Source organism: Sinocyclocheilus anshuiensis, unplaced genomic scaffold, assembly GCF_001515605.1.
Source record: "Sinocyclocheilus anshuiensis isolate Anshui unplaced genomic scaffold, SAMN03320099.WGS_v1.1 scaffold164, whole genome shotgun sequence".
Taxonomy (NCBI): domain Eukaryota; kingdom Metazoa; phylum Chordata; class Actinopteri; order Cypriniformes; family Cyprinidae; genus Sinocyclocheilus; species Sinocyclocheilus anshuiensis.
In genome coordinates, this window is record NW_015557128.1 from 1,519,062 (window position 1) to 1,545,703 (window position 26,642).

At 33.4% G+C, this 26,642-nt stretch overlaps 2 protein-coding genes and 1 pseudogene across 3 annotated transcripts; all 3 read left to right on the top strand.

Moving 5' to 3' along the window:
* LOC107677903 (interferon-induced helicase C domain-containing protein 1-like) overlaps positions 1 to 4,424 on the top strand; it is a 43,456-nt pseudogene extending 39,032 nt beyond the window's left edge.
* Positions 4,425 to 6,310: 1,886 nt separating this feature from the next.
* On the top strand, positions 6,311 to 22,917 carry LOC107677917 (dipeptidyl peptidase 4-like). 2 transcript variants are annotated; one of them, XM_016472987.1, is made up of 26 exons: positions 6,311 to 6,670; positions 6,872 to 6,956; positions 10,092 to 10,184; positions 10,284 to 10,378; positions 10,690 to 10,764; positions 10,872 to 10,924; positions 11,461 to 11,533; positions 12,290 to 12,410; positions 12,493 to 12,647; positions 12,925 to 13,022; positions 13,115 to 13,244; positions 14,795 to 14,833; positions 14,937 to 15,035; positions 15,508 to 15,578; positions 15,677 to 15,730; positions 16,616 to 16,743; positions 16,870 to 16,920; positions 17,086 to 17,187; positions 17,276 to 17,345; positions 19,070 to 19,264; positions 19,599 to 19,653; positions 20,848 to 20,947; positions 21,033 to 21,091; positions 21,177 to 21,249; positions 21,393 to 21,466; positions 22,346 to 22,917. In XM_016472987.1, exons 1-26 carry the CDS (start codon positions 6,668 to 6,670, stop codon positions 22,445 to 22,447), a joined length of 2,253 nt encoding a protein of 750 aa, XP_016328473.1. In that variant the 5' UTR covers positions 6,311 to 6,667; the 3' UTR covers positions 22,448 to 22,917. The 2 variants fall into 2 exon arrangements, with proteins under 2 accessions (XP_016328473.1, XP_016328474.1); XM_016472988.1 differs by lacking the exon at positions 6,872 to 6,956.
* Positions 22,918 to 24,818: 1,901 nt separating this feature from the next.
* On the top strand, positions 24,819 to 26,315 carry LOC107677918 (glucagon-like). The gene is made up of 4 exons (XM_016472989.1): positions 24,819 to 24,894; positions 24,988 to 25,093; positions 25,434 to 25,589; positions 26,150 to 26,315. The coding sequence occupies exons 2-4, from the start codon at positions 24,993 to 24,995 to the stop codon at positions 26,268 to 26,270; spliced, it is 378 nt and encodes a 125-aa protein (XP_016328475.1). The 5' UTR covers positions 24,819 to 24,894; positions 24,988 to 24,992; the 3' UTR covers positions 26,271 to 26,315.
* The last annotated feature ends 327 nt before the right edge of the window (positions 26,316 to 26,642 follow it).

Consider the following 26,642-nt stretch of genomic DNA (forward strand, 5'->3'; position numbering starts at 1 on the left):
TCTGGGGTAATCTTAATTTTTAAATAGTAATACTTACATTTTTCAAGTGTAAAATCTTCTCCAAAGGCGAGATCTTCTAGCGGCTGATCGACGTCTCCTTTGTGCAGATATTACAAATATTGCAAACGCTGAGGAAAACCATACTAGGTAGGGTTGTGGAGTTACTGATGCTATGAGGTGATAGTGCACCTGTCCCTCTTATGTTCTTTTTTTATTATTACTGCAGAACTTCTAATTACATACAAGCTCAGGGAAAGATGGTTGTATCTTTAACAATGAGAGCAGAAAAGCAGAAAACAAATATAATGGGTTTGCATACACCATAGTATGAGATTATATACACAGAAAAAGAGGCACAATGACAAGGTTAAATATCTTTAATCATAATATTCATATAATCAATGCATCAAAATATTGCATTTGTTGTTGTTTATAAGCCGGATGGATGAAACGAGAGAAATTCAACAAGAAAAAGAGGAAAACAGTAGATTTAAGCCGGTTTTGCTTATGGATGAAAATTTTTGCACATAAAATAAAGTAACAACATATTCAAGAGATAACGATTTTGGGTTTTAGTAATAAATAATAATATATTTAAGGATTAAACTGTGGGTCATATTAGTAAATATAAAAATTTAAATCAACCCAAAATGTATTGGTTATACTACAATCACAATAAAAGGGCAGCTGTTTCTTCAACAAGACCACAAAATGAGGACATTTCATAAACATCAAAATATTTACAGAGAGATCAATTAAACCTGTCGCTCGTATTTGTTGCGCTTGTTATAACTTCGTAGATCACATGATAATGTCAACATGGCGGATGATGCCTGGATCGCATTCATACTTAATTAGATTTGGCTGTAGAGTGCCTACTCTTTTAGCGATCGTTAAGTAAGTACTTAATGAAATTAAGTACCTACTCATTGAGTAGGCGGTTTCGGTTTCGGACGCAGCCAGCGAGTGTAAAAGTGAGCCATGTTTGCCTGTTGTCGGTCTGTCTGTCGGTCAAGTGAACTAGAATTTAGCGGTCAGTGTAACAGGAAGTTTATCAGCCGGTATAAGCCAATCCGGAACTGTGACGTGCATTGAGCGCATTGAAATAAAGCTGAATAAATATTCAATGAAAAACATCAGCTTAAAAAGCTCAAACAAAAATGAGAAATGTTGCTATGACAACTAACTGAAATAAAATATGTTTAAGCTGAAATAATAAAATAACAAACGAAAACTGAAATAAACTAAAATAAAGCTAAATAAAATGACAAAAGCACATAATAAAATTACTCAAATTTAATCTAAAATAAAAAAATGAAAACTGAAATTATTCAACTGAAAATAAGTGAAAAGCCATTTAAAAATATTAATTAAATATTACCAAATATTGTTTATTCCTTTAAAATGTGTCCAGACATGCTAAACATCTTGTTGGGTAATGCTGATTTACTCTTTGTATCTGTTTCTCTTAATATTCAACAGACAATAAAGCAAAGCTGCAGGAGTTGATGGGAAAGCCGCAGTATGAAAACAACAGTCTGGCCCAGCTGAAAACCAACATCCTGAAGGAATTCAGCACCAGAGAGATGGCGAGAGGCATCATATTCACCCAGACCCGCCTCAGCGCCATTGCTCTCTGCCAGTGGATTCAAGAAAACCCCAAGTTTGATGAAGTGGGAGTCAGAGCCAGCTATTTGATCGGTGGAGGAGATCAGAGTGTGGTGAAACCGATGACTGCTGTAAGTCACTCTCAAACTCAGGAACTAATGTGTCTGGTTCTGCATTCATTTAAAATGATTGTTCCAGGTTGCATTTGTGGAATAATATCAATTTCAATAAAATTATGTCCTGCCATCTTCAGGCAGAGCAGAAGGACGTGCTGAACAAGTTCCGTGACGGGCAGATCAATCTGCTAATAGCCACCACTGTAGCAGAAGAGGGTTTGGACATTGCCGAATGTAATTTCGTCATACGCTATTGCCTTGTGACCAATGAGATCGCCATGATTCAGGTGATTTTAGATTATTGCTCACTTTTGAAGATGCTCATCATGATGCTACACTCTTTTGGCCTGTTGCTAAGGGCTTGTAGTTTGTGTTATTTGTTTCAATCAATATTTACTTTAGATAGACACCATATGGCTCTCAGGCTGGTTTCATACATCTCACATCTGCAGCACTTAAATGTATGTGTTACAGGAACCAAACTAAAAGTTTATAACATTCAGTTTAAGCAGTCTACAGCTAAAGTCTGGGTTCATCATTTTCATAACTTTCATAACCAACTTCTGAAAACCAAATTTAAACAGCCATAATCAAAGGAATTTTTTTTAATGGCCAATGCAAATACAGAGTGTGGCAATATATTGCTCTTATATACAGTATACAGGTATAATCCAAATTAATTATAGCAAATCATACATTTCATTTAATAATTTAGTTTAATGATGCTCATACATTATTTAACCAACATTTACTCCAAATTCACAAAAAATACAAAAGTTTGGGAGGTTTGAAAGTAGTCTCTTATGCTCACCGAGGCTACATTTATTTGCTCAAAAATACAGTAAAAACAGTAATATTGTGAAATATTATTTCATTTTAAAATAGCCATTTTCTGTCAATATATTTGAAAATATAATTTATTCCTGTGAAGCAAAGCTGAATTTTCAGCATCATTTCTCCAGTCTACAGTGTCACATGATTCTTCAGAAATCATAGTAATATGCTGATTTTCTGCTCACTGAAACATTAATTATTAATATCAATGTTGAAAACAGATATTTTTGTGGAAACCCTGATACATTCTTGATGAAAACGGTTTCAAAAGAACAGCATTTATTTGAAATTTGTAATATTATAAATGTCTGTACTGTCACTTTTGATCAATTTAATGCATCCTTGCTGAATAAAAGTATTCATTTCTTTAAAAAGAAAAAATTCTTACTGGCCCCAAACTTTTGAACTATTTTAAAATGGCCAAATATTGGGAGATTCAGCCTGGTGTCTAATATATCAGTCTATCACTACTTACATGACAAATAAAGCGATCAGAGTCTTACTGAACAAACTGAAGTCATTCTGGTTTTTGAGGTTGTATTCTCATGCTGACGTTTCTGAATGAAGATGCAAGAAGTACCGTTTTTCTCTCTCTGCAGGCCCGTGGTCGAGGAAGAGCGGAGGACAGTAGTTACACGCTGGGGGGTGGCAGAGAGAGAGAGTGTTAACGAATACAGAGAGAAAATGATGAGCACAGCCATCACCAAAGTGCGCAAGATGAATCGAGCCGACTACGAGAAGAAAGTGAGAATCTACTTCAATAAATACACTCCAATATACCTCATATACTCTTAAAAGTAACATTATTTGGTTTTGTGTAGACCAGAGAGTTTCAGATGCAGGCCATAATGGAGGAGAAGGTGAAGATAAAGAAGAAACAGAAGAAGGGAATGATGAAGGAACCGCCGTCTAAAATCAGCCTGAGCTGCAGGCAGTGCAGTGTGTTCGTGTGCTCTGGAGAAGACATTGAGAAGATAGAGAACATGCACCATGTCAATGTCACAAAGCAATTTAGGTAAAAACCCACAGTCACAAATACGTTTTTACTTCAGAAAATCCAGAAATATGTACACTGATGATACAAATCATGTTTATTCTGCATGATGACGGTGGTGGTGAAGACAGTAATAAATCAGTAAAAATAAATGTTGTTGATGTCTGCAGTAAGCTGTTTACTCTTCAGCAAATTTCATTTTTGGGTGAACTATTCCTTTAAGATCTACAAAAATGTTTACAAAAAACAATGCAATAAAAAAGCTTAATATAAGGCTAGGCAATATATTTATAAATATATGATTAAAATATGATTAAAATTATATTAAAATGATGTATGCATTAATAAATTTAATGATATGCAATATATCTTTTGATATTTATGTATTTGATTTGAAATGTCAAAAACTCGGCTGGTTTTCAAAGTAGCCAAATAGATTCAAGTTTCTTGATACAAGAAGTGAAATTTAGTTAAATATAATCAGGACATGTTTCCAAAGTTTCACAGTAAAGTTTCATGATGCTGTGCAATATTATACTGGCAACAGAATAATTGCAAATGAATAGTAAAATACTTTAGATATCACCCAGCCCTCTATACATCATACAGTATGTATTTTCTTTAATATGCATTCATTTTAAATCTTACTTTTTTGTCTCGTTCCTGAGCAGCAATGGGGCTCGATGATGCTGTATAAAAGCATTGAGTGTCCCTGCCTCCATATCAAGAACTTTGTGGTCACATACGGCTCCAAGCAGAAGACATTCAGCAAATGGAGCGAGTTGCCCATAAAGTTCCCTGCGTTTGATTACACTCAACACGCCGATCTCCTCGTAGAGGACTCCGGGGAAGAAGACATGGAAACTGACTGAAAATAAAGAGCAGAAGATATTCAATCTCATCTCTGACACAATCAATCAGATGTCATAACCTGTAAAATGATGCATCTACCAAGTCTGTTCTACTGCAAGCACTGGCACTGCTCAACATGATGAGGGTCAATGGAAGCTTTCATTTCCATCATTTATTTCATCTCAAGTGGCACTTTTGAAATTCTGATTCTAATGCACTTTTTATCTCACAATTCTAAGTTTACATCTCGCAATTCTTTTTTTTTTTTTTCATGGATTAAAAAATTAATTTAATTGTGACTTTTTATCTCACAATTCGGACCTTTTTCCTTGCAATTTCAAGTTTATATCTCACAATTTTGACTTTTCTTCTCAGAATTACATGTTATATCTTGCAATTGTGTGTCAACATCTTACAACTCTGACTTTATATCTTGCAATTCTGATATGCCTCCAAACTGTGAGATAAAATGCGTCAATTACCTTTTTTTATCCCTTAGCAGAAATGGACTTCCATAGAAGTCGTTGTAATAAAGCCCAAAAAAGTGTTTGCATCAGCACCACTCATTAGCAAACGACATTCACTAAAACTGCACTGAATTAAGTCATTTTGATTTATTGTACAGTAAGGGCTTTGTTTTGCTCTGTAACATTTAATGTATGTGCAAGCAGTGAAGCTGTCCAATCGCAAATACTGATTTTGTGAGTGTTTCTGTACATGTAGATTTACTCTAGAGGATATCGTTCAGCATGCTATTTGAAGTAAACAATTAAAATGACCCTTTATGTGTCATCTGTTTTCTCTTTCTCACATGAACAGTCTTTGATTATGAATCATGCATTCATAAAAAAAAAAAAAGAGATGGACGATCAGGGAAGAGTGTGACGCATACGTTCTCAAACACCTGTTCAGCTGTTCTCAGGAGGACATGGGCTCCCATCGAGCAAACATCACCTGAGAAAACCTGTCGGGAAACCGGCTCTTATTATGCATGAATGCAAGTCCTGAATGCACAACACGTTTTTCCAGTGTCAAAGTACTTCCTTACCTGACAAATGCTTCAATTCATTCCTTAAACATATACGTAATCAGTCAAAATTTGGACACACCTACACTTTATTTTTTGTGATTATTTTCTACATGTTGGAATGATAAATGCTAAAATAGTAATATAGTAAATAGTAAAATGCTAAAATATATTCATCATATATATATATATATATATATTATGCACATTGTAAATATGCATATGTAATATTTATATTTACAAATATTTTTGTACCTAAATAAATCAAGGTTTTCCGAAGCCTGTGCAAAGTTTTGACTAATTGTAACTAAATAAACATGCAGTAAAAGAAACATAAAACTTATTATCCAGTATTAATATTATCCAGTGTTTGTTGTTACGGCTGCACCTATAATTAATTATACACTCTAAAAAATGCTGGGCTGTTTCAACCCAATGTTGGGTCAAATATGGACTAACCCAACTGTTGGGTTAAAAAGTTAATTTAAAAATGTAACCAAAATTTAACCCAACAGTTGGGTTAGTCCATATTTGACCCAACATTGGGTTGAAACAACCCAGCATTTTTTAGAGTGTATTGAACAATTTGTAGAAAATTTCCGGTTCTACTTGCATGCATATTTTGAAAACTGTGATATAAATCCATTTACCAAAAAGCGTGGATGCTCTAAACTGAAAAGTGTACGGTGCAATCCAAAACTCTGACATCAGAAAGCCTGTGATTGTTTTTTTTTTTCTCTATAGACTAGTTATGTAAGAAAGTTTCCAAAGAAAATTTATGACGCAAAATAAAAAATATTTAACACTCTCCAATATTATAGGTGACTAATCAAGTCACTGAAATGAAAGCAAGTCTGTATTAATTTGATCTCTTCCAGTCAAAGCAGACCGGTTGTGCTAACTTCGACAGTCACAGCTGCTGAACTGAAATAGAACAGAGTTATAGGCGCTCACGGAGGGAAGCACATAGCCTACTAAACGCACTCCGACGGGAAGTTGCGCGGAATGCTGATTCTGAGGAAGTTTTGCCACAATTCCTTCACTCCAGACTCAATGATGCATCGGAGGAAATACATTTTTAACCTGGAAAATTGCAGTCGGACGGAATAAAGCGCAGCGGTCTGTTCAACTCTTGCATTCACGCGGACAAAAGTGACTGAGGATCTGTTTAAGGACAGACAGGCGTCAGTGGACTCCTAGAGACTGGATGCGCTTTTTAGAAGTTCCTGCGCAATTATGGTCAGTAGGCTTCGTGTTGTTTTCCTGAGGATGGCTGTTTTGTACTAAAAAGTTACTTGGGTTAAAAAAAATAATAATAAAGTTGGGTGTGTCAGTTTGAGCGCAGCTTCTGTGATACCTTGCGCAATTCAAACTTGTTTTAAGACAATACCTTCACCTGAGGTGATCTGTGAAGCGCAGTGTTTTTGGCCTCACCTGTAGGGCTGTAATAAGGTGTGCGTGGCGCTGGTCGGGGCGCTTGTCGTCATCACGCTCATCATTATTCCCACGGCAATTTACGTAAACAGTGAGTGGCATCTTCTTCATCATCTCATCTGAAATTTGAACTAATTTATAAGAAATCACTTAAAAGTGTCTGTACATCATAACCTAGTAAGCGAGACTTGTATGAAACTTGCTATTTCTTGGCACTACTGTTCTGTTCAATAAGGAAGAGGCGGTTAAACATGAATTCACCTTGGTATTTTAGTAAGATTCAAGTAATTAAGCAATCATGTAGAGATAAATGACAAACGATCGTAATTCTTCATTAGAATTTTCAGGTCATTTTCGCGGTTCGATCGATAATGTTCGTGTCTTTAACATCAATTTCTCAACAACTTATTAAACAGAACACACTTACCTATTTTCTTCTGTGATGTGTAAAGCTATAATATAGTAAAAATTAAAAAAGCATTTTCAAACATCGCAATCTCAAAAGTTGAAAGTTAGTCAGGAAATCGCTTATAGGTGAAGAGGTAACCATAGCAACAGCTGCTCGATCGCTGTCTGTTTAGGAAGGTAAATAAATAAAACTTAAAACTGTCATAATTTATCACGTTGTAGATTTACTTGTCACTTATATACAGTGTTGGGGAAAGTTACTTTTAAAAGTAATGCATTACAATATTGCGTTACTCCAAAAAAAGTAACTAATTACACTACTTGGTTACTTTTTATGGAAAATAATGCGTTACGTTACTTTTGCGTTACTTTTTAAATCTGGACAGGGCTTGCTTGTTTGTTTTTAAAATAAAAAAGTTATATTTTGGCAAATATAAAAGCCTATTCACACGAAAAGTGAAATGAATAAGCCTCAGGCTGAAGGGAAAGTAAATTTACGTCCGGACAGTAGAATGCAGAAGAAGAAATTTCAACACACTTCAGCAATAAAAAAAGACACAAATGTGTGTCTAGAGTAATTTTTGCTTATTAGTACGGTTGAACTGGATCATCGAAGGTCAAAAGCAAAGACATTGGTTAATAGAATGGGATTAAATACATAAAAGGATATTTGTGTTGTTTAACATTTAATTATTGCAGGTTTGCGTCATATTCTGAGTTGCATTATTATTCATTTTGAGGAATACTGAATCTGTGTGTTTTTTGTGTGTGAGTGAGATGAATTAATGCATATTCATATTTATTTTAGAACTACAGTAACATCTCCTGATTTCTCTCAACATGGGGACAGGAGAGCTGTCAAACAATAAATTGGAAAAAAAAAGTAACTTGCGTTACTTATTTGAAAAAGTAACTCAGATATTATCTTGTAAATTAAAAAGTAATGCGTTACTTTACTAGTTACTTGAAAAAAAGTCATCTGATTACGTAACTCGCGTTACTTGTAATGCGTTACCCCAACACTGTTTAAGCACCTGGTGAGAACAGAATTCAAGCATAGTTTCATTTTACATTGGTAAATTGTGGCTGTTTACTGTGAAATCGTATCATTACAAGTGGTTTCCTAAAGGCCTAGTGGGGTATTCAACTTAGAAGATGACTTGAGATGAGTTTCTTGAGGATACTGGTTGTTTGGGCGGTTTGTTTAGTAGCGTTAAATGTGCTCTGACTCATTTAAGCTTATTCGTTAGGCTGCTAATCCAGGCTCATAGGCAGGTTGCATAAGGTTTCCAGTGGCTTCCAAAGCCCACCTTTAGTGCATCGACCAGGTCTCGAGCGCATTGTGTCTCAAAGCATCTTATCTGGTACTTTTGCTTATTTAGCACTCACTTTGAGTCTTATATTTGAGCTTCTTCAACCAACTTCATGAGGTGCATCCTGGGATGCTTGTTAAACAGTATTCACGTGTTTCCTGGACACTTGTTGTCTGCAGTTTTGTTTTTGTAAATAAATTCATAATAACCCACAAATTATATTTGTTTACATTCTTTTTTTAGCAATGCACAATATATCTGTTCCTGAGCTGATATTAGAGAAAGTTTTTTTCATTTATATGTATTGATATTTCATATATCAGCTGATTTAACATAACTGTGCCTGATCTTGTTCCTTATTTATGCGTTTAGATAACCTTGGTAACACTTTAGAATAGGGAACACATATTCACTATAAGAATTACACTGTAAGTATTCATATTCACATAAAAGTTTTCCCTAAACAAAATCCTAATTTGCTGCTTATTAATAGTTAGTAAGCTAGTTGATAAGTTTTGGTATGGAGTAGAGATTAAGGGATCTAAAATACGGTCATGCAGAATAAGGCATTAATATGTGTTTTATAAGTACTAATAAACAGCCAATATGCTAGAAATATGCATGCTAATAAGCAACTAGTTAATAGTGGGAACTGGTCCTTAAATTGAAGTGTTACCATAACCTTTGCTGTCATCTAAAGTGAATTTTTAACACTAAAAATATAATAACATTAATAGATGTAATCCATAGCAAATCTCAAATGTAATTAATTTTTTTTAGTATGGTTGAACTGGATCATCGAAGGTCAGAAGCAAAGACATTGGTTAATAGAATGGGATTAAATACATAAAAGGATATTTGTGTTGTTTAACATTTAATTATTGCAGGTTTGCGTCATATTCTGAGTTGCATTATTATTCATTTTGAGGAATACTGAATCTGTGTGTTTTTTGTGTGTGAGTGAGATGAATTAATGCATATTCATATTTATTTTAGAACTACAGTAACATCTCCTGATTTCTCTCAACATGGGGACAGGAGAGCTGTCAAACAATAAATTGGAAAAAAAAAGTAACTTGCGTTACTTATTTGAAAAAGTAACTCAGATATTATCTTGTAAATTAAAAAGTAATGCGTTACTTTACTAGTTACTTGAAAAAAAGTCATCTGATTACGTAACTCGCGTTACTTGTAATGCGTTACCCCAACACTGTTTATATATACTGTATATATCCGTATTAATAGCATATATTGTGATAAAATATTCTAAAAAAAAAAAAAAAGTGAGTTAACCCACTAGCGCCTCCATGTGAACATCAAAGAAACTGTTGTTCTTGTGGGAATTTCATATTAACTGCAATATATTTTACAATTTTGTTATATGTAGGCTATATTTAAAAATTGAAAAAAAATATATATATAAAATCTATAAATCTATAATATATTAAAACATTTTTGTCTGAACTGTTGAAGACTAAAACTGTTTTCCTTCACTGTGCTTTCAGGAGATGAGTCTGCATTAAAGAGAACTTATTCTTTTTATGATTTTTACAATGATACCATCAGGTATAAAACATACAGTCTCCACTGGATGTCAGGTAGGACACCTGAAGTGCTTCACATGGTCCCTGTTTTTTTTTCCTGATGACCTCTAAATCACCCTGACACATATACTCTGCTGTCTTATTTTCCACCAGACAATGAATACCTCCACAAAACCAGCGAAGGCCATATTTACGTACACAATGCTGAAACGAAGGAAAGCTCAATGTACCTGAGCAACTCAACATTTGTAGGTTGCCTCATACACTCTAAAAAATGCTGGGTTGTTTCAACCCAACTTTGGGTCAAATATGGACTAACCCAACCGTTGGGTTAAATTTTTACATTAAATTTTTAACCCAAAAGTTGGGTTAGTCCATATTTGACCCAAAGTTGGGTTGAAACAACCCAGCATTTTTTAGAGTGTATGAGGGTTTGAATGCCTCTCCAGACATTTCTCATTAAATAGTCTCATATATTTCATTATCTCTTTTCTTACATCTTTTATTCATGTTTAACATGCATGTAAATTCCACTTATTTACTGTGAATTGATTTACAGGCCCAAGTGGATGCCACAGATTACATATTGTCAGCAGACAGAAAGTTTGTCATCTTTGAGAGCAATTACTCAAAGGTAACTTGACTGCAATAAAACTAAAAACACTTCATAATTGAACACTAATACGGTGCATAAGTGACTCATGCTGATGTTTCTAACACATGCTTGAAATGCATCAACAGCTATGGCGACACTCCTTCACTGCATCCTACCATATTTACAACATGGAGTCTCAGTGAGTAAAGATGTTCCTATAATAGGTCTATCAAAATATATACAGTTCCCATGTGCATGGAAAACTTATATCATTCTGAAAATGTGATTTCCAGACCTGGGAAAGTCCTGAAAATGTTTCAGTGTATTTCAAACACACTCACATAGATATTGTTCACTCTCAGAAAAAAAGGTACAAAAGTTATCCCTGGTGCAGTACATTTTTAAAAGGTACACTTTTTTACCCCTAAATGGTGCATATTAGTACCTTAAAGATACATAATACCTAAAGTGTATGTATTAGTACCTAAATGGTACATATTAGTACATTTTGAAAGGGCCCCAGCACCCCAGTGACAACCTTTTGTACTTTTTTTTTTGTTTGTTTGTTTCTGAGAGTGTTCAGTGTGATTGAGTTTAGGGGGAAATGTAATCTAAGAAAATGTTTTGTTTCATTGTAGACTTTACATGAGTAATTATTATAGTTTAACTATACTAATTCCAACAATTGATGATGTTATACATACTTTAATGTGTCTTGTTTTCTGTTGGATTCAGGGAATTTCTCTCCAAGGTTCAGATTCCACCTGTAACACAGTTCTTAGTGTGGGCACCAATAGGAAATAAATTGGTGAGTTACAAACAGTAAGGCATAAAAAAACCATACAGATCATAACAAGCACCCTCCAATTATTATATTATTGGAACGCTCTAGTTTCCCCAAATCATTGCAACTAAAAGAAGAGTTTTTAACAAGCTCACCTAGGTTTTTCCATCATGACAAAAACATATTTTTCAGCAGCTGTTCTTATTCTTATTTGTTTAATACATTTTCAATCATTTTTTATTTTTTTTTTCGTTACTTTTATTTATTTGTTTTAATTTTATTTATCTTATGCATCGGTTCTTATTTTTATTTTAGCCTTTTTAATGTTTATTATACATGGGTATTATACATGAGTACTTGTGTTGTTCATCATGTAAATGTGCAAGATTTAGACATACAGACTTATTTTCATATGCAGACCCAGGTTGATCGTAAGAAAAAGAAGAGAAAAAATGTGTTAAAAATAAAAAATATGGTTTTAGAGGTTGATGGTAAGAAAATAAAGAGGGAAAAAAGCGTTAAAAAAAATACAAATATGGTTTTAGATGTACTATATAAATCAATTAGCCTTGCCTTTCCTTGCCTAGCTTTGGTTCGAGAAGATTTTGCTATAAGCAAAATTCTGGTTTCATCACTAAACCTCAGAGCTTATGGAAGATTAGTTTTAAAAATCTGTTTATCAAATGAATGTTATATTTACTTCTAGATCCCCTCTGTTGCACTTCAATGAGTAAGCTATAACATAGCAGTTGAGCCTTATTATTTTGTGTTAATCCGCAGGCTTACGTCTGGGAATATAATATTTACCTCAAAAAGAACGCCACTGCTGAGGCCGTACAAGTCACTCACAATGGAAAAGTCAACGAAATTCACAATGGGGTTCCAGACTGGGTTTATGAAGGTAACGTCATATAATGCATTCACACACACACAGACATTCATTCATTCATACCTGCTAACTTGCTGCTTTTCGTGCTGGACAGAGGAAGTTTTTGCATCCAACGAAGCCATCTGGTGGTCTCCGCAGGGGAAATATCTGGCTTACCTACAAATCAATGACACTGGAGTTCACAACATTGAATACTCATTGTATGGAAATGACCAGTATCCCACCACAGTATTTATCCCCTACCCAAAAGTGAGCAAACATCCCAGTGATTTTACAATTTAATTTAGTTTGAGTTTATAACTAATGCTTTGGACACACAAAAGCATATTTTCATATTTCAATATTATCGTTTTGTTGAAAATCCATAAATTTGCAAGGTGAAACATTATTGGTCCTGTTGGCCCAACTGTCTGTGGTTTTCTAACTGAACTAATTTGTTTCAAATCCTGTGTGATGACAGCTTGATCTCTGCTATTCGCATTTTACAATATAATTTTGCTACTAAACTGTTGTTCTGCTTACAAAGGCAGGCTGTGTTATTCCCAGAGCAAGGCTGTTTGTGATTGACGTGGAAAATCCATCCAAACAATCAGAAGTGGTGGTACCGAAATCTGTCGGATCAGGGTGTGTCCGTCTTATGTTTCTATTTTCACATTTTCACACAAAGCCTCACATCTGAAACATAAGCAATGTTATTTTTATTGCTCGTTTCCCAGCGATCACTATCTGAGAACAGTCACCTGGGTCACAGATGAGCGTCTAGCTGTTCAATGGCTGCCACGCCGACAGGACAGCGTCCTTCTGCAGATCTATGACTATGATGGCACCAACTGGAAAGAAACCTCGGTGAGTTTCTTTCTTCTGTTGAACAGAAAAGAAGATATTTTGAAGAATGTTGGTAAATGGACAGTTGACGGTAGCCATTTAATCCTATGGTAATTTTTTTCCATACTATGGAAATCTGTGGCTACCAGCAACTGTTTGTAAATGATGACAAAATTGTCATTTTGGGCGAACTATCGGTTTAATAAAGTATTAAATAAAAAATAAAGCTTTTCTTTATTTTAATAAAAGTACTTTAATATATTTTTAAATAATTACTACTAATGTGTTTTCTTTCAGATTTATCACTGTCTGAAAAATAAATCAGAAAAAAAGTGAAAAAAAAAAACAGTAAAACTACATATATTAATCTTTTACTATTTTGTTCATTAATAAAAGCCAAAAAAATAAAAAAATTACACTCTTAATTGAAGAAAAGTGGCAAAAATACACAAATAATAAATGATAGAAAATAACTCTCAAATCCAAAAAGAAATATTACATAAATAGCCTACATAACAAAATTAAACCTGTATGTTTTTTGTTTTTTTATCTTCCACATAAAAGCAAGATACTATATAATGAAATTACAGGACTTTCAAGGACTTTAAGCATGCTTTTTTTGCTTTTCAAGGACTATAATCAGAGATCTCATTTCAATATTTAAATATACTAATAAAACAAAAATTGTACAAATAAAGTACATTTATGCAATGACTGTGGCAACTTAAAGTATGAGAACATTATCAAAGCCCATGATTTCAACATTTCATCTTCTCCCAATTAAAAAAATTTGAATCCGCGTCGGATTCTACAGAGCATTTGATTGGACAGAAAGTTTGATGAGAAGCTGAAGTACGATGTGACGTCAAAAAAATCGTTGAGCCGTTTTGGCGGAAATGACGAACTGCAAGCTTTGAATGTTTATATGCATTTCATCTTCTCCCAATTAAAAAAATTTGAATCCGCTTCGGATTCTAGAGAGCATTTGATTGGACAGAAAGTTTGATGAGAAGCTGAAGTACGATGTGACGTCAAAAAAATCGTTGAGCCGTTTTGGCGGAAATGACGAACTGCAAGCTTTGAATGCTTATATCTTCTAAATGCGAATTTTGTCACAGTTTTGGAGCACACTGCCTTATAGATATCATTAAGACTACCATATTGATACTAACACCCAAATAAAATTTAATTTTGATTTCATGGGGACTTTAAACTAATAAGACTTAAAAACATGTGCAAATGATAAACTTTCTGGCCCAATCTGACAGTGACGATTCCCTCATCTATTTCTTGTGGCCCTGGGCCATTAGGCAGTCCTTATTGTCAAGCCCAGTTTCATATACTGTATATTGTATTTCAATAATTCAAGCACTTTTCAAGTACCTTTTTGATTCATTATGCACAAGGTCTTCCCTCATTAAAATCTGGCATGTCAATAATACACGTTATACATACAGAAGTGCTGTGAACTCAGGGAGGAAACTGCACACAAACTTCATCCGCTTTTGCATCTATTATCAGCTCATTAACTTTACATACTGTACCTTTCTATTTTTTATTTTTTGTTACAGAAATTTGAGCAAAAGAGCAAAACTGGATGGGTTGGACGGGTGAGTGCATGCAGCAATCACATGAAATCTCCAAATGATTGAATTTTTGCTAAAGATGATGCTGTGAAACCTTACAATTCATGGCCTGTGTTTCCCCCCACAGTACTTTCCCGCAGCTCCTTACTTTGCTGCAAATAACATGAGTTTTTACAAAGTTATGAGCAATGACAAAGGTTATAAACATCTCCACTATGTGGATGCCGTAAGTATCATAGTATTATTATTATTTTGTATTTTTATATTCATTATTCAAATACCTGCTGAGCTTTAGTGCGTGAAGCTCTAAATCTTACAGCAATGGTACTGGAAGTACCAAAAAGTCATTAATTTTCTCCGTATATAAATTGGTTTTAATGCTATTGTCTTTTAAAACAGATACGATGATTATATTATATGCAAATGGAAGATTGTTGTGATTCATCTCAGAGCTGGTTGGTTTGGTGCATGATTATGAAATATGAATGGGAACAGTACATCCAGAACCAATGCCGCTGAAACAGTAGGCGGTCACTGTTGAGCTCTATCGTGCAAACCTCAGATATATCATTTCACTGTATTACAGGCTATAATGTTATATCCTTTGACCAATAACCATTAAAAGTGAGACACAAAGAAACACTGTGGTACAAGCTTAGCAAGCTGTTGATCTGTCAACTGTGTTGTTTTCTTTGTAGGGAAAAGCAACACCCATCACCTCAGGCAAATGGGAAGTGATATACATCTCAAAAGTAACCAAAGATTCCATGTGCGTATGAGAGTGTAGGAGTCTTGTGTTGTCATGAGCTTCTCATGTGCCTTTATTTCCAAACTTTCCCACACATCTAAAATCTATTCTTTCCACAGATACTACGTGAGTAATGAACACATGGGAAGACCTGGACAGAGAAACCTTTACAAGTAAACATGCCTTTTTGCATCAGCTTGTATAAGGATTCTGTTTTAATATTCTAAATATTTTACATTTGAAATATTAAAATAGGAATTTAGTTTAGTTTAGTTTTTGGAGTGTCTGTATTCCTCTGATGATGTGGACAAACGTCTAAATATAATATGCAGTACACACATCAGAGCCACTATAGAGACATAGTTCATCAAAAAAAAGGAAAGATTGTTCATAATTATCAGTGTTTATTTACCTCATGTTGTTCTGATCCCCTATGCTGTTATTTTTTCAGTGGAACACAAAAGCAGAATTTTTAATGCATGCAATTTTAATTCAACCTGCCTATACAGTGACAGTTCATGACTGTCAAACTTCAAAAGGACAAAAATAAATAAATGCACATTATAAAAATAATCCATACTGAAAAGATTCTTCAAATTTCTCATTCTGTGGGGAAAAAAATATAAAAAATGTGAACCTGGACCACAAAACCAGTCATAAGTGTCAATTTTTCGAAATTGAGATTTATACACCAACTGAAAGCTGAATAAAAGCTTTCCATTGATGTATGGTTTGTTATGAAAGGACAATATTTGGCCGAGATACAACTATTTGAAAATCTGGAATGTGAGGGTGCAAAAATATGGCACGGAAATACAAAAGTAGAATTAATTTTTAAATGTATCAAATCAAAGACTAATTTACACTTTCTACACAGACATGGCACAAACGACATATACAATAGCACAAGACCACACAATAACAACACAGAGCAAAAAACAGCCACACGAGCTACTAGAAGAAATTTAGAATTAGAATTTTTCAGAATTTTCTAATGATTCCCATCCCAAATTTTCACTGAGAAATATATTAAAAAAAAAACTTTCTCTTGTTCTCAGGATTTCTATAAGCAAGAGTGGACATCTTGCCCCCGAGTGCCTCACCTGTTCGCTGTACCAGGACAGGTGTCAGTATAACTCTGCTTACTTCAGCCTGAACGCCTCTTTCTTCCGTATGGACTGCTACGGTTAGTGAGCACGCTTTCACGCCTGTGAGATTCACTCATGACAAACAGCTGAACGATACCTCGGCTGATCTGAGGTGACTGAGAGAGGAGAGTGTGTGCTCAATCTAATAAACACTGATTTTACAGGACCAGGGCTTCCGCTGTTTACACTGATGGACAACAGAGGGCCCGCTAAAGGTTTGTGCTAGTATCTGTTCAATCCAACCACTTTTACATGAGCTACATAAATAAAGTAATAGTTCATAAAACTGAAATTTCTATCTTCATTTACTAACCTTAAAGTTGTTCAAAACTTGTATGCGGTTTATTAATGTATACCTTTTATTTATTTTTTTGGATTAGAGATTCAGGTACTTGAGGACAATAAGAAACTGGAAAAAATACTGACTACAGAGCTTCTGATGCCGACCATCAAACGTGCCACAATGAAAATCGCAGGATTCGGTATGTGCAACATTTTGAAGTATTCCAGGCAAATAGGATCTAGCATTGCATTTATCTAAAGCCTTTCATGTTGTTTATGTTTCTCCAGACCTGTGGTATCAGATGATGTTCCCACCAAATTTTGACTCCTCCAAAAAGTACCCTCTTTTAATTCAAGTGTGAGTTACAATTAATTTGCATTATTTTATACACTCTGGTTCAAAGGTTTGGGCTCAGTAAGATTTTTTTTAATGTTTTAACATTTAATACTAATGCTGCATTTACGTGATCAAAAATACAGTAAAAATAAGTAATATTTAGAAATATTTCAATTTAAAATAACTTTTTCAATTTTATTATTACAATTATTTACTATTTCAATATATTTTAAAATGTAATTGTGTTTTAACATGTAATACTAATGCTGAATTTACATGATCAAAAATACAGTAAAAAATAAGTAGTATTTAGAAATAGTATTTCATTTAAAAATAACTATTTAAATTTTATTATTAAAATGATTTACTATTTCAATATATTTTAAAATGTAATTGTGTTTTGACATTTAATACTAATGCTGCATTTACATGATCAAAAATACAGTAAAAATAAGTAATATTTAGAAATATTTCAATTTAAAATAACTTTTTCAATTTTATTATTACAATTATTTACTATTTCAATATATTTTAAAATGTAATTGTGTTTTAAATAGTATTTCAATTTAAAATAACTATTTAAATGTTATTATTAAAATTATTTACTATTTCAATATATTTTCAAATGTAATTGTGTTTTAACATTTAATGCTAATGCTGCATTTACATGATCAAAAATACAGTAAAAAAAAAGTAATAGTATTTCAATTTAAAATAACTATTTAAATGTTATTATTAAAATTATTGACTATTTCAATATATTTTCAAATGTAATTGTGTTTTAACATTTAACACTAATGCTGCATTTACATGATCAAAAATACAGTAAAAAATAAGTAGTATTTAGAAATAGTATTTCAATTTAAAATAACTATTTAAATGTTATTATTAAAATTATTGACTATTTCAATATATTTTCAAATGTAATTGTGTTTTAACATTTAACACTAATGCTGCATTTACATGATCAAAAATACAGTAAAAAATAAGTAGTATTTAGAAATAGTATTTCAATTTAAAATAACTATTTAAATGTTATTATTAAAATTATTGACTATTTCAATATATTTTCAAATGTAATTGTGTTTTAACATTTAACACTAATGCTGCATTTACATGATCAAAAATACAGTAAAAAATAAGTAATATTTAGAAATATTATTTCAATTTCAAATAACTATTTAAATTTTATTATTAAAATTATTGACTATTTCAATATATTTTCAAATGTAATTGTAAAATGTAAATGGAATCCTGTGATGCAAAGCTGAATTTTCTTCAGTCATTCTTCCAGTCTTCAGTATCACATGATCCTTTAGAAATCATTAATATTGCTGCTTAATATTATTGTGGAAACCATGATACCATTTTTTCAGGATTTTTTGATGAATAGAAAGTTCAAAAGAATCGCATTTATTTAAAATAGATGTAGTACTTTTTTTTGTACTACAAGTAAAAGCCTTGACTGTCACTTTTGCTCAATTTAATGACTTCTTGCTGAATAAAAGTATGAAGTTCTTAAAATTAAAAAAAAGTTTACTGACCTCAAACTTTTGAATGGTAGTGTAAATTAATAAATAAAAGTTAGCTAATACAAGCTGCTTGCAAAATAATGATAAAATAATTAGCAAAATAGATGGAGTATAGCATCATAGCAACTATTTAAAACAACTATTTTCTCCATTACAAAAATATCTTGAATATACTGAGTATATCAGTGTTTTTTCCACACTTTCCCATTACAGATATGGCGGTCCAGCCAGTCAGAATACAGACTATGTGTTTCGACTGGAGTGGGCCACGTACCTGTGCAGCACAGAGAAGGTCATCATCGCCAGCTTTGATGGCAGGGGAAGTGGTTACCAGGGTGATGAGATAATGCATGCCATCTACGGCCGGCTGGGAACGTACGAGGTGGAAGATCAGATCTCGGCCATGAGGTGAGGTGGAGGGAACGATGTGCACACGCTCGCCGCTGCCGTCTGTGATGATGATGCAGAGTCATTTAGCCTGATGTAACACTCACAGACGCACAAGAGATATGAGGCAGACGTGAGTCCAGTCAGCTTCCTACAAGAGGGAACAAGCTTGTCATGAAGCATGTGTCAAAAACAGGTTGATCGAGGTCAAACGCTAGTTGAGTTGACTGAAAGCAGAGCAGTCTTGAGATTTTCACGAAATGTGACAAACTATCATCTACAAAGATGTATTTTACAAAAGTAGTCATTTTGTTTTGGAATATCTTCGTAATTGTGACTTTGTGCTTAATTTCAGAAAATTAATTGAAATGGGTTTCATTGACAAAAACAGAATTGGCATGTGGGGTTGGGTAAGTGCAGCGCTTTCATGTCTAACAATAGGTTTTATTATGTTGGCTTGGTTGGATTTTAAATTTTAAATCGAAGATTTCAAGCTACACTACTAGTCAAAAGTTTGGAATAATTAAGATGTTTTTGCAAAAAGTCTTCTATGCTCACGAAGTTGCATTTTTTTAAATAAAATAAATACAACAAAATAGTGAAATATTAATACAATTTAAAATACCTTTTTTTATATGTAAATACATTGTAAAATGTAATGTATTCTTGTGATCAAAGCTGAATTTTCAGCATCATTACTCCAGTCCTCAGTGTCACATGATCTTCAGAAATCATTCTAATATGCTGGTTTGTGCTCAAGAAACATTTCTGATTATCAATGTTGAAAACAGTTTTTACTGCTTAATATTTTTGTGGAAACCATGATACATTTATTTCATGATTACTTGATGAATAGAAGGTTCAAAGGAACAGCATTTATTTAAATTAGAAAACGTTGGTAACATAATAAATGTCTTTTCTGTCACTTTAGACCAATTTAATGTGTCATTGCTGAATAAAAGTATTTATTTCTTTAAAAAAATAAAAAAATAAATCTTACTTACCCCAGACTTTTGAATGGCAGTGTATCATGGTTTCCACAAAAATATGAAGCCGCACAACCGTTTTCTAAATTGATAATAATCAGAAATGTTTCTTCAGCAGCAAATCAGCTTCTGAAGATCATGTGACATTGAAGACTGGAGTAATGATGCTGAAAATTCAGCTTTGTATCACAGGAATAAATTACATTTTACAATATATTTACATATTAAACAGTTATTTTAAATTGTAATAATATTTCACAATATTACTGTTTTTATTGCATTTTTGATCAAATAAATGCAGATTTGATGAGCAGAAGAAACTTCTTTCAAAAACATAAAAAAACTTAATTATTTCAACTTTTGACCAGTAGTGTACAGAAAGTATTTTAACAAAACATTTACATCTTCCAAAAAATATTTTAACAAGCTTTAAATGTTAGAACTCTTTACAGCAGATTTAAACTTTCAATAAGCATCTATCAAAACCATCATTCAGAGTCTGTCTTGATGAACTTCTCTTTTCTAATTAAAGTAAAATAACCTTCACTAAAAGATCTATGATGAGCCTGATGACTGAAAACCATCACACTAATCATGATACGTTTGTCTTGCTCACAGTCATATGGTGGCTATGTGACTTCCATGGTTCTGGGATCAGGATGTGGACTGCTCAAATGTGGAATTGCCGTGGCTCCTGTCGCTAAGTGGGAGTATTATGGTATGGATTTTGAGATTTTCTGATTTATGATATGGATTAACCACAAACTATTTAGCAAATTTAACTCACACTGCGTTCTTCACAGATGCCGTATATACAGAGAGATACATGCATCGCCCTGAGGAAAACATGGAAAGTTATAAAGTGAGTTACCCTGTAAGAAAACACATAATTATGAACAGGTATCAATATAATTTTTTATATATTTGGTTGATATGCTTGTTTGCAGAATTCTACAGTGACCGGCAGGGCAAAAAATTTCAAGTCAGTGCAATACATGCTGGTGCATGGCACTGCAGACGGTAAGCAGTGTAAAGTTTATAAATCTGCATTTATAATCTGATAAACAGACTCTGATCCAACACCTAGTGTCTTGACTACATATGCAGCATTTAAAGATGTTTTCTTGACATGTTTTCTGGCTGTTTTGACCTCACTACTCTAGACAACGTCCACTTCCAGCAGGCTGCCCAAATTTCCAAAGCCCTGGTGGAAAATCAAGTTGATTTTGAAGCAATGGTGAGTATAAATGAATGGGTGAAGGTGATGAAAACCATTTTATCAAAGGAATAGTTAATACAACATTTTTAATTTGCTGACTATTTACTCATCCTCAGGCCATCCAAGATGTAGATGAGTTTGTTTCATTAGAACAGATTTGGAGAAATGTAGCATTGCATCACCTGCTCAGCAATGGATGCTCTGCAGTGAATGGGTGCCGTCAGAATGAGAGTCCAAACAGCTGATAAAAACATCACAATAATCCAGAAGTAATCCACACCACTCCAGTCCATCAGTTAACATCTTGAGAAGACAAAAGCTGAGTGTTTGTAAGAAACAAATCCATCAAGATGCATGCAGTAAAATGTCGTCTTGTCTGAATCAGGAGAGAAATATGCGCAGATCAAGCACCATTTATAAGTGAAAACAGTTCAGACCCATTCTAAACAAACTTGTTGTTGGATTTTGATGCGAGTGGACAACTGACTTAATTATGGGTTATGGACTCATATTTTAGTGGAAGCAAAAGTTAAAAACGCCTTAATGATGGATTTGTTTCTTACAAACATGCAGCTTTTCACTTCACAAGACATTAACTGATGGACTGGAGTGGTGTGAATTACTTGTGGATTATTGTGATGTTTTTATCAGCTGTTTGGACTCTCATTCTGACGGCACCCATTCACTGCAGAGGATCCATTGCTGAGCAAGCGATGCAATGCTACATTTCTCCAAATTTGTTCTGATGAAGAAACTCGTCTACATCTGGGATGGCCTGAGAGTGAGCACATTTTCAGCAAATTTTCATTTTTGTGTGTACTGTTCCTTTAAGCTCTGAAACATCTTGTTTTCTTCAAAACAGTCTAAATGCCTAAATGTGTCATGTTTTTTCCTCAGTGGTACACCGATAAGGATCATGGACTGTCTGGTAAAGCGCGTTACCACCTCTACACACACTTGAACCATTTCCTGCAGAACTGCTTTGCTGAGAAAAAATAAATGGACATATTGATGCATTATGAAGACAAAAATGTTCCTCTTACATTGACACAAACACTGTTAATGACAGATGCTTGACATGTTAGTCTGTATATACTGTAGAACATGTTGATGGGAACAAACTCTTATGTCAGAGTCAATTACATTTACATGTAAGATTTTATATTATTCTTTTAATATGTGGAATTTGTATTAGCTGTTGTTTTTCTTATCAAATTGCTGTGATGATTACTCTACGAATGTGACCTGATATGAATGCAGTGTATCTCACAGAATTCTGGCATGTTTTATAATGTTACATTTACAAATCGATTGTGGAAGCCATTGTTTTATGCAGTTGTGTTTATGCACTGACTTCAATGCGTGGTCTGAGCATGTCTGTAAGAAAACTGATCAAGTGAAACATTCTGGATTTGAATGCCTCATGCTTCATACATCCTGAAAACTGAATGAAAAGAGAAAGAACAATATTTCTGTGTGTGAAAATTCTGTGTCTGGATGCTTAATTTCCATTTCACATTTTACATATTATATATTATTATACACTACCAGTTAAAGGTTTGGACACACTGGACTGAATTTTTGTACTTCTATCTCTGTCGTTTAATAGTTTTGACAATTTCGTCACACATTTAACTGGTACTGTATATATATATATATATATATATATCATAGTCTATATGATGGTATATGAACAGTGCCACCTGCTGGTTGAACTACTGAAATGTACAGCAAAGGGAAGTTGCTTAACAGGCTACTTAAGAGCACAGATAAATGTCATTCGCTGATGTTATAAATATATCAACTAAAACCCACATTAATTAAATTAAAGTCAAGAAATATTAACAATCATAATGTAAAGTCAGACAATCAGGACTTTAAGTGGCACTTTTTACAGGGCACTCAACAAATATGGACAAATGGACAAATACAAAAATATTGACTTTAGAGTTTAAATTATTTAATTATGCAAGAAGACTGACTGTGCAGACTTATACAACAGACGTGAAAGTAGTATTATATTAAGTATTATACCGTTTCTAAATATTCCTGAATAATGACAGCTAAAACACAACTACACTCTAAAAAATGCTGGGTTGTTTCAACCCAACTTTGGGTCAAATATGGACTAACCCAACCGTTGGGTTAAATTTTTACATTAAATTTTTAACCCAAAAGTTGGGTTAGTCTATATTTGACCCAAAGTTGGGTTGAAACAACCCAGCATTTTTTAGAGTGTAGTTTATTGCACCACCAATTAAGCTTTTAAACAGTCCAAATTGCCATAACTTGTTTAAACATGTTAGTCAAGTTGCTACTACTAGTTAAAAGGCATGATCAAGTTAGAAGGTTGCCATTACTACTACAAAAGCATTATTAGTTCTATCGAGAATCCTCAGGGGAATTAACAATATTTATCAAATAAAATAAAATACATAAAGTTAGAATCAACTGATCTCTGGGGGACTGAAGCATTAACACTTGATCAAATCTAAAGAATTTAGAAAAACAGTGGAAAAGCATCAGTTAAGAAGTATAACTTATAAACATGTACAGTATATAATAAATGTATAAATAATAGCTTGGAAATAACAGGAGAACAGAACTGCCATCTATACACTCTAAAAAATGCTGGGTTGTTTCAACCCAACTTTGGGTCAAATATGGACTAACCCAACTGTTGGGTTAAATTTTTACATTCAATTTTTAACACAAGAGTTGGGTTAGTCCAAATTTGACCCAAAGTTGGGTTGAAACAACCCAGCATTTTTTAGAGTGTATATTCAAGTTCATTATACAAAACCCAAACGTATTTAGACACAGATTAGTTGTAAATAAAAGATTATTGGAGTATGTTTTACAAGAAAATACCATTTCAGTCTTTCAAATGTTGTTTTTAAATTTGTGTGTTACTAGTAATTTCTTATAATTGTTTGTTAATTTACTAGCACTTTCCAATTGAAAATTGCTAAAAAGTAAACCTTACACTATTTTTTTTCAGTGTAGTATAAGATTCCTGTATTGAGGAAAAATTTGATTTCTCCCTCATGAGAGTAAAAAACAAAAAAGCACAAAAAGAAAGCTTTGCAGAGTGCAAACATCACTGCCTGGAAATCTGACTGAATGCATCTCATCCTGAAAGTACCTATGCAATTATTTGCTCTCCTCTGTTTTTAAGTGACTTTTTGACTTGTTTGACTATTTCCCCATCTCTCTTTTTAAACAGGTTCACAGTGCAAACACATTGATGCATTGAGATTAATGGATTGAAACTAATAAGTGTGTGTCTGTGTGTGTGTGGATCGTGCCACCTGGGCATCACTATATAAGACTCAGAACATCAGGCTGGGACCGTGAAATCGCGCTGGGAGCCAAGAAGGAGAAACCAGCGAAGCAACATCAAAATCTTTGGCTTTATTTCTCTGTGACGACCCAACGAAATCCGGGTGAGCCTGAGAACTTTTTGGCGCTATACTATGTGTCATTTCAGGTAGAATGCATTAATGGTTTACTGAGTAGCTGTATGGTCTGATCCTCAGGTAAGATGATGACAAGGATCTACGCCTTCATTGGACTTTTACTTCTCATCCTGATCCAGAGCAGCCTGCAGATTCCCATACAAGAAAACATGGAAGAAAACTCCAGGTAAGAGCAACTAAATTCAGAATTATTTCATTTTTTAATGGCCTTTACAGATGGGATTTTTATTCTAACCTTTGCAAACAAACAGTCTGTGACACATTTAACCTCAAAAGGGAACTGTAAGCCATTTAAAGAAAATTAAGCATATTTTTAAGGTTTTATTTTTAGATTTGTATTTACCTTATGACAATTAAATGTCAGAAAATATTACTAATTTTGCTGCAAACTTAAAAAAAAAATGTCATTCATAAATTAAATGCATGTTTTTTTTTTCTTTTGATTTTGGGGTTGAAATAAATATATCTTATTTTTGGAGAATGATGCATTTGATATACATTTTCAGCCTTATGTCTGAGGAGGCACTATTTAATGACCCACGAGAAGTAAACAACATGAAGAGACATTCAGAAGGCACATTCTCAAACGATTACAGTAAATACCTGGAGACCAGGAGAGCACAAGACTTCGTTCAGTGGTTAATGAACTCCAAGAGAAGTGGGTAAGCTTAAATTTTGTTAGTTCTTGCAACATATTTAAGAACAGGTAACAAAACAACATAAAATGACATATTTGACAAATGTGTGTAGACTCTATTTAACTCTATTGTATAATTTTACATGACATTCACTAGTTGGAAATTCATTTAAATCATAGCAATTCCCACATGACATGAATACAGCATTAGAATGGCTAAAAATTACTTATATTTGATATAGAAAGGAAAAAATTTACAAATGGCGATAATCATATAGAGTAAATTTACACAATTCAAAAGGGTTTTTTATGTTTTTGAAAATCTCTTCTGCTCACCAAGGCTTATCTGTATCAATTTATTTGATACAGTAAAAACAGTAATATTGAGAAATATTATTAGAATTATTATTGTGTCTTTACTGTCACGTTTGATCAATTTAATGCATCCTTGCTGAATAAAAGTTTTAATTTGTTTACTTTTGAACAGTACTGTAAATAGATGCAGTTTATTATTAATGTCCTTTTTCAATCAGACATGAAGAATGTCACTCTTTCCATAAATAATCATTCTTTTTTTCCCCCCAGAGTCCCCACACGACGACACGCAGACGGCACATTCACCAGTGACGTCAGCTCTTACCTGCAGGACCAGGCGGCAAAAGAGTTTGTGTCCTGGCTGAAAACAGGGAGAGGACGACGCGAGTGAGGATCCACGACAACGAGATAAAAACTAGCCTGCATAACTGTGATATTCGACACTGTTTTATAATGACTAGTGCTGTCAGTTTCATTGAATCATGCAAATAAATCTTTCTTCAAATGAAGTGCTCAGTGTTTTGGTTGTTGAACAACTCTAATCAAATTAAAAAAAAAAAAAAACATTCCAGACTATGTTTCAGTAAATTGAGGATAAATGTGGTTAAAAATGGATTGTACAAACCACATTGTGTTTTGTGTATTTAAATATTGGCTTTTTGCCAATTTTTTGGCAAAATAATTGAAATTCAATACATTTAAAAACTAAAACTGTCCATTTATGTTAATAATCTTGAATACAGTTTGGCCTATGTTGTTCAAT